Raw genomic sequence first — 17,830 nt, forward strand, 5'->3', positions numbered from 1 at the left:
TGTATAGTGACGACAATGTGTGAATGAGTAAACATTTTAAACTGTTTAATTCTGACTGGATTTGCATTAGGCTGTAAATACAGCATAAATTATCTTCCCGTTAGCTGCTGTGAGCGCTTTACCACTACAAACAACCATAGAAATTAATCTAAATAAGCACGTAATACAAAACTGTCAGTGATGTAACACGCAAGTTTGCTGGATTCATTCATCAAGTCACGTTTACCTTATTAAAAGGTCTAATCTAAGTAGTCTAATTTGGTTTTTCTTTTCATCAATACTCTTTTCTATAAGATTGACATTGTACGATTTCTCCTAAAAAAAGATATGGAGTGTATTTATTTAATGCTCTTTTAGTTTTGACCATGTTGCATGTCAGAAAAGGAACACTGTAGGGTTCAGTCTGCTCAAGCGAGTGTCGCTCATGGGATTGAAAACCTCGAGTTGATCCACACCAGGATCATTTTAAGTGGAACAGTACGATCATTTCAAAAACTACAGTCAACCGCTTTGAAAAAGTCTCACGAGTCATTTGGATTCAAATATTTGAACATGTCGACATATTGCAAATATGCATTACCCTAAATTCACTCTTACAAAGATCACACGTCTCCACACAAATCAGACTTCACAAACAACCTGCAGGGGGAAGTTGGACTTCCATTACAGATCATTGGGAGAGTCAACGTGATTCAAACTGGCTCATTTAGAAGTGCAGCAGCACCACCCAGTGGTGTAGCTACTGCACTATGTGAAATAACCAGAACTTAAAAACACTTCAAATCTGGCACAAAGAAATGCAGCCCAGTAAGACTTCATCGGTCCCCTTTGCTTTTAGACGTTTACATGGCAGGAAAACAAACATAAATACTAAACACAAGGTTTTAAAAGTTCATATCAAGCCTTTTATTTGGTATACATATTCATAGATTTATACAGTATATATACTTCTATATTTGTAACATGTGCCACTGCATAAACCACCAACTTAACTTTGTTTCTTAAAAAGGAAGAAAAGGAAAACCATTACTGCTTCATGTCAAAACAGTACCGTGAAGTGCTTGGAATTAATGAGGTTAAGTGACTGAAAATCAATAATAATAATAATAATAATAACAATAATAATAATCTGAAACAAATTCATCAGACACTACAAAACTACAGTGGCAGCATGGACCCTTAGTGTCCAACTAGAGAAAAGTCTTGGAAAACACACACACACACACACTGTGCATGTAGACAGTGCATAAACACACATACAGGAAGAAAAGTCAATCATGAAAGCAGAAACTCTCATGTTACTTTTGTCCTTTACAGAACAAAATAACTCATGCATGCTCTGAGACAAAAAAAAAAAAGTCTCTTTCACACCCACAAATAGGTGTACTGAAAACACAGGCACGTACCTGCATTACAGAGCTAACCCTCCCCCAAAAATAATGCTTGCACAGTTGTGGCGCATGCCGATGTGCGCACACACACACACACACACACGCGCGCGCGCGCAAAGTCGTGGCTCATTCATTGAAAGTGAGGGTCTATGAGAGTGTACAGAAAAGAATGGAGTGCATGGGAAATATTTACCAGTAATGATAAAACAAAATTAAACAACAAATCTACAATGCTTTAATTTTGAAAAAGAAAATGACAACAATGGAGGTGTGTGTGTGTGTGTGTGCGCGCGCGCGCGAGAGAGAGAGAGAGAGTGTGCAGATGTGCATCAATTCACGACTAGCAGGCAGTGATGGATGTTTGACGAACAGCAGGGAGAGCACGGCTCCCTCCTGCGGTCACTCCGAGTCTCTCTGGACCTCCGAGGCATCGGCTCGACAAATGGGACACGTCCTGTTGGCCTGAGGGTGGACAGAAGACAGCACATTAGCTTCAAGAGGTGATTCTATTAGCAGACATATTTCAGCTCCAAAATGATAATAAATTAAAAAAAAGAGCAGGAAATCAGAACTCTTCTCTTCTTGAGTTTACTGGATTACTTGTACTGATTTGGCTGTTGGTTGGTTGAATGGTTATGACCCAGGTCAGCTGATGTCTCTCATAAAACTGTTAGGATTGACACAAGAACTTAGAGGTTAAAGGTTTTTTGGACTTTTACAAGGAGAATTCACAATCTGAAGTACAGCTACTTTAGATGTTTGGCATGTTTTCGGGACTATTGCTGAATTTTGGACAAATCTCTTGCCAGGTCACGTTACTGCAACACTTGATTAAAAAAAAATGTTTTGCCTTTCAAAGAACAAAAACCTTTCCCCCTCCATGTACAGCATGTTGTGAATATCTGATCGGAGCTTTCAATCTACAACACTAGATTAAAACAAAGTGCAGAATCTCAGTCAGAAAAGCGTAAAACTCATTAAACATACCACAATTATGAACCCTATGAAAGGTGCACACAAACACACAGTGATAAAATTATTAGCAAGAATAGAAAACTGGAAGAGTTTAGAGGTGCTCCTGGACACGGTGTCGGTCTCTTGTCCTGGTGCTGGTCTCACTCACCCTCAGCCACTTGTCGACACACTTCCCGTGGAACTCGTGGCTGCAGGGCAGCACTCGCAGCAGTTGTCGGGACTCAAAATCACTCATGCACACCACACACCTGCAACCAGACGTGTGTTAGCATCATATGCAGCAACACAAAAGCATATTGCGTAAACAGTTGTTTTGGGGGGTTTTGCATGACAAGTGACTTTAGGTGACTTTTGACCTGTAACTGACATTGATATAATTTAGGGACAATATTTAGAAGCAAATATGTTTGTTTAGTAAATAGTCTTTGGATGAAAAACAAAGTTACTTGCAGTTGTCTTCAAAATAAATTTTTCATTAATAAACTTTGGTTAAAGAGCTCTTAATCTATAGTTAATAAAAACGTCATGAGAATATTTCAACAAAACTCACAGTGTTTGTTCCGACTGGTGATTGTTTGGATTAAATCGGTAAGAGGGAAGCTGCTCGATGTCTCCCTTGGTCAGTCCTCGGAGTTTGGCCTCTCCCAGGCGCTCGGCAAGATTCAGGAGGGCCTTAAGGAAGAAAATGTCACCAACAGCATACGAATGAGACAGCTGCCTCCTGTGAGCACATACACAGATTAATCAAACGGATACAGGACAACCTCATAGTTCTCCACCTCCCCATCATCTACATCCAGCTCCAGGCTGATGGCAGGACCTGTGGGCTGGACTGGCAGCATTGAGCTATGCAGAAAAACATTTAATACATGTTTGGATGAGAAGCAGATATATATATTTTTTTTTAATCATTAAAAACCTTTATCTCAATGTGAATCAATGTTGTTAAAGAAAAATAATCCTAAAACTAAACAATGAAAATGTTGCTTTTTTCTATACTTCATGCTTATTTAAAACCAACTCAAATAGATTTTTCTTTTACCTCTTTAGGAAATCCATTGAATATATCATTTTAGTGGCAAATTAAGCAACAGTCTACAGTAATAGTCTATGCATAATTCTGTATTAATTTTGTACAAAACTGGAGTCGTTTCAGTGAGCGAGTTTCCCAGTCTACCTACAGAAAGTAAGGCAAGAGGCTGGGGTGGTAAGGCGAAGGTGGAAGCTGTTGTGAACGGTAACGCCGCCCTGGGAGACGCCGAGGGATGAAGTTTGGATAGGACTGGAGGGAAGAGGACAAAAACTTGTCAAAATAAGTTCACTGAAATAACAATGTGCACACTGACGTTTTATTCTCGTTTACATTTTGCTTTCAAGCACTTGGTCTTTTATGTAAAGTCAATTAGTCAAAGATTTTCTGTGGACTTTAGCTGCTTTTACACTCATTTTCTGTCCGGTTCTTGTACTGGACCGTGACAGCATGATGTGCATTGTGTGCTTAACACAAAGACAAAAACAAACTACAGACATTAAAACAAATCTGCATAAAAGAGCTGAAAGATGCATCATCCTTAAGCTGATCGTCCACTTTATGCCAAGTTTTCATCAAAAAGCTTGTTGAAAATCACCACATTGGAGCTAAAATACTATTTTATATCTGTCGCATTGTGTTATCCTTTGTAGTTTTCATAGTTTCCTCTACAGAAATGGAAACAATCTGTACTTTGTTACAGGCTGCAGTCAACGAAGTGCATAAAAATTCAATTTAAGGTTAGTTCTTTGCCAAGTTTTCTTTTAGGTGTTAACACTGGTTCATCTTTTGAGTCAGTCTTTTGTGTCACAATTAGGTAGTTTAAAAAAATATATATCTAAATCTTCTTTTGAAACTTGTCAAATACAGGAATAACAACAACAACAACAACAACAACAACAACAACAACAACAAAAATAAGTGAAAAAGCAACAAAATTCCAATGAAAAGTCTGAAAGACCTTCAAAAAAATCTGAAGGACTGCTTTTAAATATTATAAGCAAATCTGGCTCCTTAGAAGCAAAAATATTTAGGGATAACTGGAAACTTCCACTCAGGTCTGTGCCCAGTTTAATCCGTTTTATTAATGCTCACCACTCCAAAGAACTCCTGTGGCAGAGGATCATGGGAGAGGAAGTGAAGCTGTGTGGAGTGAGGGGTGAGGGCTGGGTGTGCAGCAGGAGAATAATGGAGCCCGGCGCCCAGAGACAAGTGCTCTCCAAGCAGCTCGACGTCATTCTCTATCCTCTGTAAAGGCTGGGGGACGAGAAAGAAGGTTGGGGAAAAACTCACATTTTAAAAATGTTTACAAAGTTAAACAAGCATACGAGTTGCTCAAAATGAAGAGAATATTCATAATATATAGTATCTGTGATTGGAATCAGAATAGGACTAGAGAAATTGCTTTTCCTGCAAAAATGCAGTGTGAATACTTATTGCTGAAGAACTTGATGGAAAAAAAAAACACCTGAAATTAACTAAAAACAACATGCTGAATTGTAGCTTAAATGAAAGAACAAGCCTTAATTAGCAGAAGAAAGCAGAAATAACATCCATCCATCCATCCATTATCTTTACCCGTTTATTCCATTTTGGGTCACGGGGGTCGCTGGTGCCCATGTCCAGCAGTCACTGTGCGAGGGGCGGGGTACACCCTGGACAGGTCGCAAGTCCATCACAGGGCCACATAGAGACAAACGAGACAAACAACCATTCACTCTCTCACTCACACCTAGGGACAATTTAGAGTTACCAATCAGCCTAACATGCATGTTTTTGGTCTGTGGGAGGAAACCGGAGCACCCGGAGAAAACCCACGCATGCACGGAGAGAACATGCAAACTCCACCCAGAAAGGCCCCTGGACCGGGGTTTGAACCAAGGACCTTCTCGCTGAGAGGCAGCAGCTCTACCAGTTGTGCCACCGTGCTGCCTAGCAGAAATACCATTTTTGCTGAATTGGGTATAAATTGAGAGCTGCTGCCTCTCAGCGAGCAGGTCCTTGGTTCAAACCCCGGTCCGGGGGCCTTTCTGGGTGGAGTTTGCATGTTCTCTCCGTGCATGCGTGGGTTTTCTCCGGGTACTCCGGTTTCCTCCCACAGACCAAAATCATGCATGTTAGACTGATTGGTAACTCTAAATTGTCCCTAGGTGTGAGTGAGAGAGTGAATGGTTGTTTGTCTCGTTTGTCTCCATGTGTCCCTGTGATGGACTGGAGACCCGTCTAGGGTGTACCCCGCCCCTCACACAGTGATTGCTGGACATGGGCACCGGCGACCCCCGTGACCCAAAATGGAAGAGGCGGGTAAAGAGAATGGATGGATGGATGGATGGATGGATGGATGGATGGATGGATGGATAGGTATAAATTGGCAGAAATGAGCAAACATTAGGAAATTAGTTTAAAAAAGGCTGAAATTAGCAAAAAATAGTTGAAAAGTAGCTGAAAAGGTAGAAAGAAGCTTAAGCTACCAGAAAGAAGATGAAAGAGCTGAAATTACCTAAAAAAAAATGGCAATAGCTGAAAAGGCTAAAATTAGCATAAAACAGCTAAATAGTAGCTGAAATAGCAGCAAAGCCAAAACTAGCAGAATTAAAAGCTGAAAGGTGCAAAACAAGCTGAAATTACCATAAAGACGTTAATTAGGTTGAAAGCAGCAAAAATTACCATGGAAAACGTGAATTTATCTTTAAACTGCTGAAATTAGCTCAAAAATGCTAAAATGGTAGCTGGAAAAAAAAGGTAGAACAAGCTTAAATTAGCAGAAGAAAGCAGAAAGAACATGTTTGCCCAATTAGGCTGAAAGAAGAAGAAAGGAGTACAAAAAAGTGGAAGTTATCTGAAAAAAGCTGAAATTAGCATAAACAGAAAAAGCTGAAACATGCAGCAATAATCTGAAATTAACATAAGCTGAAGTTAGCAAATATAAGTTAGAAGAAGAACAAAAATGTTTTAATTAGCAGAACAAATCTGAAAGGAGTACAAAACAGCTGAAATTAGCTGAAAAATGTTTAATTTGCACAAGGAAGCTGAAAGAAGCTGAACTAGAACAAAATGTGAAAGGAGCAGTAAAAGGTTGTAACCACATCTAAAGATTCTGAAGGATGGAAAATGAGCTCAATTAATTTTCTACATGAAAAAAAAAAATGGCAGAAAAGGCTAAATATTAAAAAAAGCTAAAGTTGCACTAATACAATGTCATAGCAGGATTGTCCTGAAAGAGCTGAACATTTTGATGCGATTTGTTGAAATGGCTTGAAAACTGCGGGACGAGAATCGAGCCGAAAACGTACGGAAGAAAAAGGATATTGTGATCCATTTTTGTGATCCAAGTGCGAACGCTTCATAAACATTCACAGTTATCAGAGATTACTTTGTCTTCAGCTCATGAAAGGTTGTTTATAAAAATAAAAAAATCCGTAAATATTCATAAATATCAAACAGATGAAAAAGCAAACATGGACAGCAACAGTTTCTAGGTTTACGTTAGGAGCAGATGTATTAAACTCGTGTTAGAAGTGGGAAGATTTTAATGACTACCAACTGACAACATGTTCACAGATGTGTGTGCAGCTCTCATAAGGGTGTGGTCCCATTCAGCACATTTGCACCAAATGCATGCATCTAAAAAGCTTTTGGAAAATAAATCTAACGTTCAGATATTATTACTGAACTAAATTTAACTCGTCATATGAAGGACTTAAAGCAACCCATCATTTCAAGTGTCATGTGTAAAGCATGGCTCCTCTTACAGCCTTTATGAAAAAAATAAAATGGGTGGAAAACATCAGCCCATTTACAATGACATGTTCAGCTCATTTTTTAACACATTCAAAACCAAATGTAAACCTAACAAACTGACACCAATTATGAACCCACAGACGTGACAAAAAAGTTATTCTATCCCTATTAGCACATTATTTTCATCACTGTACGAATGTCATGTATAATTAGCTGATTTCAGAAGAAATCACAAAGTCAGCAAAAGTAAATGATACAAATAAAATAAGAGTGCAATGATGGTTTATGTTAGATGGTCATTCAAATTGTTTTACTACATTTTTAGACCTGAAACAGCCTCATCTGACATCAGCTCCAAGTTTAAGAATGTAATGATGTCCTACTCACCGATCGCGCCTGCTGAGCTGGATAAGGTCCAAATTGTGCTGTCTGAGGCAGGTGGGGTGGATGGTGGGGAAGGTGTGTGGAAGGATGAGCAAGGTGGGGAGGAGGAATCAAGAAGGACGGATCACTGGAAAGTAGTGATGTAAATGGGTAGGGCATGGGCAAATGCTGGACAGAACAAGTCTGAATAACCTGGCAGAGAGACACAAAGACCTGGTGAGATTTGATTTATTCAGGCATGTTTGGACATTTTCAATAATATTTAAAATAAATGTACTTGAGAATTTTTTTAAAAGGGAAACCAGAAGTAAGAATCTCTTGGAGGACACTCACAGGAGGAGGAACACTGCAGACGGGATAATGCTGCCCGTTGAAAACAACCGAGCATGCTGGGATCTGCTGCGGGGCCGAGCGAGGGGGCAGGCCGGGCAGGGCGCCCAGTGGAGACACAGGATACGATACTGGAGCTAAACCCTGAATATGGAGTCCAGACAGGCAGAGTTTACAACTTTAAGGAGACAAGACTGTCCTTCATGTACTATGTGGGATAACTTGCACTAATGTGTGAATTTATGTTTTCCAATTGAAAACTTGCTCATTACAGACTCTCTTTTTCAGTGTTTGACTAAACCGGACGTCTCTGGCATTTCTCATAAGAAATTATTTTTAGTTCTGAAGTTCTAACCACACTTCAGAGCTAACAAAGCAACTCATTTTTTCTCTACTCAGTCATTTAGGATGATCAAAACCTAAATATAGATGAGTATCTATCAAGAATGTACACTCCCCTCCAACAAAAATAATAAACCCACCTGCTCCTGGATGTCCAGGAGGCCGCTGCTCTGTTGCTGGGATGGGTTGGGGTGCGGGTGCTGTGGATGAGGCCCAACGTGCAGAAGCCTGGGAGACAGGTTCGGCGACTGGTGAAGAGGCCTCGGGGAGGGGTTTGGGGGACGGTAAGCCAGGCGCTCTTCAGGGCCGGACCCCAGCCCTCGTTGAGGTGGCTGGCTGTAGGGGGGGTATTGAGGAGGGTGGCGGTAGTTTTCATCCTGATGGCCAGGGGATAGGCCGTGGTGGGAGTGAGGGAGTTGGGGGTGATGGTGGTGACCTGCGGGGGGTTGGTGGCAGTGGTGATTGTTGCTGCTATTGTAGTGGTGGTGATGGTGGTGGCGAGCAAGGCGGTCTCTTCGGCCACGCTGACGTCTCACTGGAGGGCTGAAGGGAAAGAACGGAGGAGAAACTACAGAGGTTAAAAGAGTTGTGTTGATATTTATGTCAGAAATTAAGCAACAAACTACAGAAAGATGTTTTCTTTTGAAGTTCTGGATAAACTGATAAAACTTAAAGTGAACCAAGACTGTTAAATTATATATACATAAAATTTATTTTCTTCTTTCAGCTGCTCCCTTCCTCAGGGGTTGCCACAGTGAACAATCTCACACAAAGATTTGACCATTGTTTTTATGCCGGACGCCCTTCCTGACGCAACCACAGACCACTGAGCTACCGCAGTCTGCTGTGTGGAGCAGAGGGACATCTAGGGGGTTTCAGGGTCTAGCTCAAGGGCCACGGTGAGGCAGATGTCCGTGGTTCACCTTTCCCAACCAAATGATGTTGTCAGTGCTGGGACTTGAACCGGAAACCTCTCAATCACAGGTTCACCATCTCTAACCTCTTTGCCACACCTCCTCAACAAATAATGACAAATGCAACAAATAATGTCTGAAATTTGTTTCTTTAAGAAACAGAAGAAAAATAAATAAATCCAGCCAAGATGTGAAATTTGCTTTTTAAGTTGGTCTTCATGTGTTAAATCAGTTCATTCCTTCAGTTTGTAAGTTTTTTGTAACATAGATGAATAATTCCCAAGTCAGAGTTAAATGGCTTAAAAATATAAAAAAATAAATCAAAAGTGGACATAAAATGAGTGACAAAGCAGCCAAAGTCCAAAGAAAATATTTGAAAGAAGAGAACTATTCATCAAGACCAAGCTTAAAATATTAAACAATTAAAGTTAAACTGCTTGGAAGTGGGCAGCACGGTGGTGCAACTGGTAGAGCTGCTGCCTCTCAGCGAACAGGTCCCTGGTTCAAACCCCAGTCCAGGGGCCTTTCTGGGTGGAGTTTGCATGTTCTCTCCGTGCATGCGTGGGTTTTCTCCGGGTACTCCGGTTTCCTCCCACAGACCAAAAACATGCATGTTAGACTGACTGGTAACTCTAAATTGTCCCTAGGTGTGAGTGAGAGAGTGAATGGTTGTTTGTCTCGTTTGTCTCTATGTGGCCCTGTGATGGACTTGCGACCTGTCCAGGGTGTACCCCGCCCCTCGCACAGTGATTGCTGGACATGGGCACCAGCGACCCCCGTGACCCAAAATGGAATAAACGGGTAAAGATAATGGATGGATGGATGGATGGATGCTTGGAAGTGAAGAATAAAATTGTAGTTATTTAAATGTAACTCAGGCACAGAACTTTTAAGAGAAAAATTGTCTTAAGCCATCCTGATGCATGCTCATTGCATGCTTAAACCATGTTTGGGATGGATGGTTGTTAGTCAAACCAATTCAGTTTTGAATTTTTTGTATTGGGGTGACATTGCCCTCTCCTGCTATATTGTCCAAAACTAAAAAAATCAATTTTAATCTTTCTTAGGAGAAAAAAAAAAAAAAAATCAAATCTGGCATTTAGTTAAGTGCAAAAATAACAGTTTTCAATCTGTTCTGGACTCAAAGTTTAACTAGAAGTTCAGGCACAAAATAGAATAATTCTGATTAGTATGAGAAAATTTATATCTCCTTCACTAAACATATTTTTTCGGACAGTTTAAGCATTTAACCTCAAAACACAAATTTATCATAATGGTGTGCAATTATGTTGAAGAATTATCCAATTATTCATTAAAACAACTGTTGTGATGAGTATTTGTGCCACCAGCATACCTGCGGCGGTTTCTAACAGGTGTGTGGCATCTCTCGGGCATGTAGTGGGGGTGTGGTCTGCGGTTAGGGGGCAGCTCCCATGGTCGGATGGGAGAGGATGGAGTGGACAGAGGGGCGGAGCTTAGATCCAACATGGACTGTTGGGAAAGGCGCTGCCGCTTCGGGCTGGGGCTGTCCTCCAGCTGCATAAAAAGACAAGAGAGAGAGAGAAAGAGGGAAAAAGAAAAAAGGCAAGACGAAGTCAACAATGAAACACAAATTCTATTCAAACCAGGCAGCCAGAACAGGAAGTGGTCATCTTTCATCCTTACTTTGTCTCGATCCTCGCTGCACACATTATCTGGGTGAAAATGAAACGCACCTCCTGCAGACCAGAGAATAAAAAAGCTTAATCAGATAAAAGCAGAGCTGGGGAAAACATGTGGATATGCATTTGCTTAGCTAACAAAAACCAAACCCTAAAACACAAGTGGCTGGCTGGCTTTGATTTTATCTCACACTTCAAATAATTATTAAAAAAATATATACCCTGTGGGCTAAACTCCACACACTTTAATCTTTAGAAGTTTCACTGGGTGTAAAATAACTAAAATGTGCTTTTGACAACACAGATAGTTCCAGTCCTGGGTCATCAGCAGAAGTTTCTCTTTTGAATAAAAACAAAAAGCAGAAAGGAAGCGATCTCTGGGAGGTGTCACGCCAAGCTCGTCCTCTCTGGCTCTCGCAGACAAATCTCACCCTAACCGAACACAAAAAGGCTGTTAAGATGCACAGATGTCAACCATGAAGCACGTCCAACAAACCAGAGCATCTTGTCGTCTTTTGTTTCTTTGTTTACGGCCGCCGTTTATCCAGTTACAACTCCTCACAAGTGCTAAAACCCATCGTAAAGTTCACATCTGGAAAAAAAATAAAAACAGAGCAAAGAAGTTTCCTAGAATTTCTATAAGGAAAAAAAAAAAGTTTCTGTTTTGAAAAGACGAAAAGAGGAAGGTGGATGTTGACGTTTAGGTCTGCATCTGTCTGTTAGCAAAATATCACATGAACCACTGAACAGACTTTAACGAAACTTTAACATGTGGAGTCAAACCAATTCAAGATGGCTGCCACAGTCAACGGACCTTCAAAATGTTATTATAACTCAGCCAATTGTACAGATACTGGCCTAAACTTTGATGTGGTAGTAGCCAATAGTCACCCAAAACTAACACTTGAGCTTGACATCTCACCATATCGCATTAGATTGTACGTGACCTTATTTTGAAGACTTTGTGTGAAACTTTGTGTTTTTGAAACCATTAGTGAAAAGGCCAGACTTCAGGGGTATCTGAGGCAGGCTTGAAACACAAGAGTCAGGGTGGCTTCTGGGTAATACCAGATGGCTAGACCTCAGACTGACGAAGCCTCTTGGATGAGGGGCGAAACGTTTATTTTTAACAAAAAAACGAAGTCCAGATGACATGATTCAACCTTTTTTGTTGTTATATACCTGGATGACTGAGAAAACAAACTTTGTGTCTTATTTTGAAGAGTTTTACCAAAACAGTGATAACATTTATCAACACAAGACGTTAGTCTAAAACTCTGGCGTGACAGGCAGCGGGCGATAAGCATGCCGTTAACAAATGCTAGGCCTTTAATTCTAATTCTGACCTTTAATCAATCAAACATAAGCCACATCAAAAGATAAAAGTATCATTGATATAATACTTTTTAAACACCATCAAATTACCTGGAGCAACACTAGTGTAAAAACAGCTGTTACTAAAATCATGTAATTTAATGTTTAATGTAATTTATGCTGCTGAAGCGCCCCCAACAAAAACAAAACACCGCTAGCTCTACTACGACAGCTCACTGCCATTTCCTTGTGGGGAAACACACAATATATACAGATATCTTCTAAGATCAACAGACCATCACTCACACGATGCATTCAAAACACTAAAATCAAAAGAAGAGGAGTAAAATGATATCACAACAAAGCATTAATGTCATAAATCTGATCTCAGAGAAACATCTGTATCTGACAGTGCACATGTGCAGTCTGGATGCAACATGTGCACAGAGAGCAGTTTTTGAAAGATGTTAAACAGGTTTCTCTGAGCAGCCTCCACTTTGATCACAAAAACCATCCCCTCGTGTCTTTGATTCTTCTGTCTTCATCGTCAAACACCACTTCTGTCTCTCTGTGAATAGCCGACCGCCCCACCCTTTGCTTGAAGTCTTCTTAGGTGACGGTTCAATGACTGTGGGGAAACTGGGGGCTGAACATATCGACGCTTAGCACTAACGCACCAAAAGAAGGAGGGAAAGCTAAAACAAACAAGGAATACTCTGATGCATGCTCAAGTAAACAAGCAAAACATTCTTTAAGTGATTTACTCAAACTAGGCATGCGTTTCTGTGAGCGTCCTCTTGGTGTGATTTAATTCAGCTTTCTTTAACAACCTTCTTTCGCTCATCCTCAGTGAACTTTTTAAGTTGATGGTCTCCAACCTGCCAAAACTTTCAAACAGTCAGTGGTCTAAAGCTTGCTTAATACTCTAAACAAAAGGTGCAGGTTTATATTCAAATCAGATCAACTTGTTAGAATTCTCTCTATTTGAGCCGTTTGATGAACCACTGGAATAAGATGTCAACTAATCAATATTTTAGTAATACGAGGCAATACAAATAAATTGGACCCGACAGCGACGATACCAACAAGGTAGCACAAATCAGCCGTCTACATCTTTACAGGTTTGTTACATCAAACTTTACACTAAAAGAACGACACGTTTGATTTTTTTTTTTTAAAGGCCATTCAGAACTTTGAGTAGTTTGAATTTCAAGACAAATCAAAGTTCATGAGTGAAAGGACTAACGGTGAACTGGGAGAGAATTTAACCACAGCAGTCGGCATCAAGTCAGCGAACTGTCTGAGGAAACAAAAGATGAAAAATGCTACCAAGGAAGGGGCTTTATCTTAGCTTACAAAGCTTATTTAAAGAATTTAAATATCACTTTTAATCAAGATTTTCACATATCTATTGTGACAACATTAAAAAAAACACTTTGAATCCACAAAATGTCCACAAAGCGTCTTTTAGAAGATTGTGGATATTATTGCAAACTGAAAGGCGAAGGCTGATAATGTTTTTGTCCATTTCTGTTACCAAAGTTGCTCGTGAATCTTTAACAGATTTAAAAATAACTCGAAAAGTAAGTGAGATCAATCAAATTAATGATGGCTGCCACAGCCAACTGTCCTTAGAAAACTATAAACGTCTATAACTCAGTCAATTTTAAGGATTTTCCAATAAGATGTGATGTGATCGCAGCTGAGGGTCATTTACACGTGCTCCAAGTGCTACTCATTGTGTAAGATTTTTGCTTAAAACTTAGCATCAACTGTTGGAAGTCAACCATTAGCAAAATATCTCATGAACCACTCGATGGATTTTAATTTAATAATTTAACCTCCAGAAAGTAATCCTTCATATATGCCTACAGCTGATGGGAGTCGGATCAATTTAAGGAGGCTGCTACAACTAATCAACATTAGCCAACACAAGAATGACTAAAAGTCAGTTAGTTTCACATACACCGAGCTAAAACTTGATGTGGTAGTAGCTGAGAGTCATTCTCAGCACATACTTTGAGTGTGACATTTTGCAATATTACATGAGGTTGTGGGTTATGTTCTAGGTTTGGCTAAAACTGCTACGACTCCATAATTCATATTTCATCAACAAAAAATTATCTCGTTTAGCGTTAGATCCTTATATAGTTTCTTCTATACTTTATATTTTTGCCATTTTTGGGTGCAACTGGGACTCCGAGTTGGCCTGTCGCAATAAGCAAATCAATTAATTGCATGATAAATGAAAATTATCTACCTCATTTTCATTTATCGGCTTTATTGTTTCTTCGTGTCTCTCTTTCTACTGAAGACACTGGATGACAAAAGGCTCAACTCTGATGCTCTTCACTGACCCTTCCTTTTCTTTTCCCTCTTTAAAATCTGTTTTCACCGTCTAAAACTGCGTTTTTGGATCGTTAAAAGCAGCTAAGCTGAGAAGCTAAGTTAGGAGCAAAAAAACAACAAAAAACCTCCGTCTTGTCGAAGCTCCAAAATTCAAGGTTGAAACTCGTGCCTTCATCTAAAAAGTTTTTTTTCCTGCAAAAAGAAGCTGAGAACTTGTTTATTGCGGGGGGGGGGGGGGGGGGTGTGTTTGTTTGTTTTAATTAAAAGCTTTGTGTAGAAAATGCTATGCTAAAAAGCTCAAACTACACTGAGTGTCCACCATTTGGAGAACCAAAAAAACAGGAACGAGAGAGACTGTCACATCAAGGGGCCTCCCTCCCGTTTTCCTTAAACAGATACACTGCTCGCTCCCTCACTATCCATCCTTCAGTTCAAACAGTCTTAAACTGCCATCTGGTGGTAAAAAAAAAATATGTACTACACATAAGTTAAACATTTCTTCTTAAATTTGACAATTACTATTTATTGTCAAATTTCAAACAATATTATCGTTTATCCCAATATTTTCTGAGACAATTAATCGCCCAGCAAAATTTGTCATCGTGACAGGCCTAACCCCGAGTACATAATTTTGTTCCACCTCATGTACCACACTGCACGTGATGGAAATGACAATAAAATTGACTTGATCTTAGGTTAAACCTCTGGCATGAAAGATAATATCCATTCCTTCAAGAAAAATTAAGCCTTTAGTTAGTTTTTAAATAATAATTTAAAAAAAAGCTTTTTCTGTCTGTGATGGACTTGACCTGTCCAGGGTGTACCCCACCCCTCACACAGTTCTGTCACCTAATCATTTATGACTTTTGACTTGCACAGTTTTAAGACCCCATCAAAACAGTCAGTGGGTTTGATAAAAGGGGATTAATAAATCTGTTTTACTTCATGAGCAGAGCTTCCAGTTCATCTCAACCAACAGCTGGCAGAGAAAACACCAAGCCTTAGATAAAAGCCTCAAAGCCTGATAAGCTGTGGTGCGCCTGCATCCCTCAGGGGGTGCATCCTCTATCCGTGCGTGTGTTTGTAATGATGCATGTAGCAGGGCTGCAGGCCCGTTTACTTTAAAGCCAGCTTACCAGCCCCGGGGTGCCTGTGAGCCGCGTGTGCCGAGTGGCGCTGCACCCCCGCGGGCAGGTAGCTCCCCTGGCCGTGCTGCTGCGGAGGCTGCTGGATCTCAGAGTAGCTCCGTCCTCCGTGGTGTGGCGCCCAGCCGGTGTTGCTCTGCGGAGGGTAATTCAGACCTCCTCCTCCTCCTCCGCTGGAGCTCATCAGGCTCCCGTTCCCGACAGCGCTGCCTCCTCCTGCGCCTCCTCCGTTCAGGGCAAAGTGGTAGAAGCCAGACCGAGACCGCGACCGGGTTCTTGGTGGGTCCATGGCCGGAGAGTCGGTGGTGGGTGAAGTGAGGTGGCCGCCTGAAGCTCTCTGGTTATTTCTGATGCTGCTCGGTTACTTTCAGGAGCATTTAAACGAATGTTTAATTAATTAAAACGTGGAAGCAGCCGCGGGTTTCTCTTTTTTTTTTTTTTAGGGAAGCACAACCATATCAGATCCGCTCCCACTCAACAAAAATACTATTTGTTAGTAGTACTTTTCACAGGCGTTTAAAAACACAGCAGTTGCATAAAGATACACTGAAACAAAATCTTCTTGTCGTTTCTTCTTAGTGAGAAGCGTCCAATTCCCTTTTGTCTAATAATCACAGTGAAAGCCGTCAGGCTCCCCGGCAGCTAAATAAAGTGGTTTAAAGGCACGAATACGAGTCCTGGTCGACTTGTGGAGACCTACGTTAATGTCGTTAGCTCGTCGCCTTTAAATAAACAAAATTAAACACTTCAATCCGTCAACACAAGCAAGAAGATGGCTAGCTGTAGCGTTAGCAAACTACAGGGACCCAGGTACCCGGATACTGGTTATAAAACAAGTCTTAACATAAAACTGTTTGAAAATAATAATTAGGCTGGAAAAACTAGCTACTTCTGCGTGGGCTAGTTACACCCGCTCGCTCATGAACACAATGTCGATTTTTCTTTTCTCCGGCGAGCCCGAGGCTAACAGGAAGCGAGGTCTACAGGGGAAACAAGTGAAAACAAGCAGACATTACAACCTCACTGGCGTCGCGCTGAATCGGTGTTAAATTGGCTCTTTGACAGACCTACTGGCGGACCAGCTCAACCCGCTTGAGGACCAGCAGACAGCCACCTCGTCCGTCAAGTAAAGCGGACTGTATTTGTCTCATTTAAATCCCCTCTCGCATTCGCTATCGGGTGTTTTCTCTGGTCAGCGGGGAGTGGAGCGAAGATCAATCAATGGGTGTCTCGCGTCTCCGCCCAGGCGCAACCAATCGATAACGGAAAACAATTCGGTTCGTGGCGGGGCTTTTCGCGCCATGACTTGAAGCAAAATGCAAAACACACGATTAAAATAATTTTATTATGATCTTTAAAAACGAAATTTGTTTTTCATCGCGGTTAAATTCGATTTTAAATCGCGCTTTCACGTCGGAATCGATTACTTGGGTCTGGTAAACCGCAGGAAGCTGCTCCGCTCATTAATAATTCAGCAGCTTCAAAGCTTTGAAAATCCCACTGGCTGCAGATGGCTTTTCACAACATACTCCGACACGCTGATGTATGGCCGTCATATTACAAGAGATGTTATTTATATACATAAAAACATTTTGCTCTGAAGAGTGTCGATGAAATACAGACTTAGCATATAGAATGCATAACAGGATAAATAAAATGGCCAATGTATAATAAAACTAGGAAGAATGGTTTAATATACCAGTAATGCCACTGTCAATAATGTATGTACACTGTACAAATTATAAATTACGTTTATAAAAGACAAAATTAGGAAGTTAATGTCATACCTTACAAAAGGTGTAAGGCATAAGTGTCGAATTGATTGCATAATGCAAATATTACTGTAACTGTCATTAAATATTGGAGGATATATTGTGTAATAACACATCATGCACTTCAAGTTTTTAAAAATAATGCAAAAACACTACAAGAGCATGTTATTACAAAAACTGTTTAAATGCAAAAGCATTTTTGAAACACACCGAGGACAATTTTTCACCTGTTTATATTCTATCTACATTTTTGTACAGACAAAAAATAGCATTTTGAAAAACTATAAATATCCTTCCAAAAGGACTGCAGCGTTTAAAAATTCCCAAGCATCCCTTAAAGGAATGCATATGTCACATTACATTTTAATGAGTTTTAGACAAACCTCAGAAATAAAGTTATGCACAATCTCACCCTCAGAATGTGTTGTGAACCACTCAGCTATTACCACATCAAATTTAATCTCAATGTCTGTAAACCTGAC

General features: G+C 40.4%; 1 protein-coding gene across 2 annotated transcripts; it reads right to left on the bottom strand.

Moving 5' to 3' along the window:
• Positions 1 to 1,517: 1,517 nt before the first annotated feature.
• LOC119408962 (E3 ubiquitin-protein ligase RNF38) lies at positions 1,518 to 16,774 on the bottom strand. Of its 2 annotated transcripts, XM_037675823.1 has the most exons (13): positions 16,644 to 16,774; positions 15,568 to 16,556; positions 10,773 to 10,825; positions 10,462 to 10,643; positions 8,334 to 8,736; positions 7,855 to 7,995; positions 7,525 to 7,713; positions 4,492 to 4,653; positions 3,548 to 3,648; positions 3,131 to 3,212; positions 2,917 to 3,038; positions 2,515 to 2,614; positions 1,518 to 1,853 (listed from the first exon to the last, which is right to left on the bottom strand). In XM_037675823.1, exons 2-13 carry the CDS (start codon positions 15,863 to 15,865, stop codon positions 1,791 to 1,793), a joined length of 1,896 nt encoding a protein of 631 aa, XP_037531751.1. In that variant the 5' UTR covers positions 15,866 to 16,556; positions 16,644 to 16,774; the 3' UTR covers positions 1,518 to 1,790. The 2 variants fall into 2 exon arrangements, with proteins under 2 accessions (XP_037531751.1, XP_037531750.1); XM_037675822.1 differs by having other exon boundaries at positions 15,568 to 16,774.
• Positions 16,775 to 17,830: the final 1,056 nt, after the last annotated feature.

The sequence above is a fragment of the Nematolebias whitei genome, chromosome 4 (assembly GCF_014905685.2).
Source record: "Nematolebias whitei isolate Nwh7 chromosome 4, NemWhi1, whole genome shotgun sequence".
Taxonomy (NCBI): Eukaryota; Metazoa; Chordata; class Actinopteri; order Cyprinodontiformes; family Rivulidae; genus Nematolebias; species Nematolebias whitei.

Coding starts and splice junctions, on each gene's coding strand:
- LOC119408962 (XM_037675823.1), bottom strand. CDS start 15,865: ATGGACCCACCAAGAACCCGGTCGCGGTCTCGGTCTGGCTTCTACCAC. Junction 8,737..10,461: donor CCTGTTAGAAACCGCCGCAG/GTATGCTGGTGG, acceptor CTTTCCCTTCAG/CCCTCCAGTGAGACGTCAGC. Junction 7,714..7,854: donor TCTGCAGTGTTCCTCCTCCT/GTGAGTGTCCTC, acceptor TCTCTCTGCCAG/GTTATTCAGACTTGTTCTGT.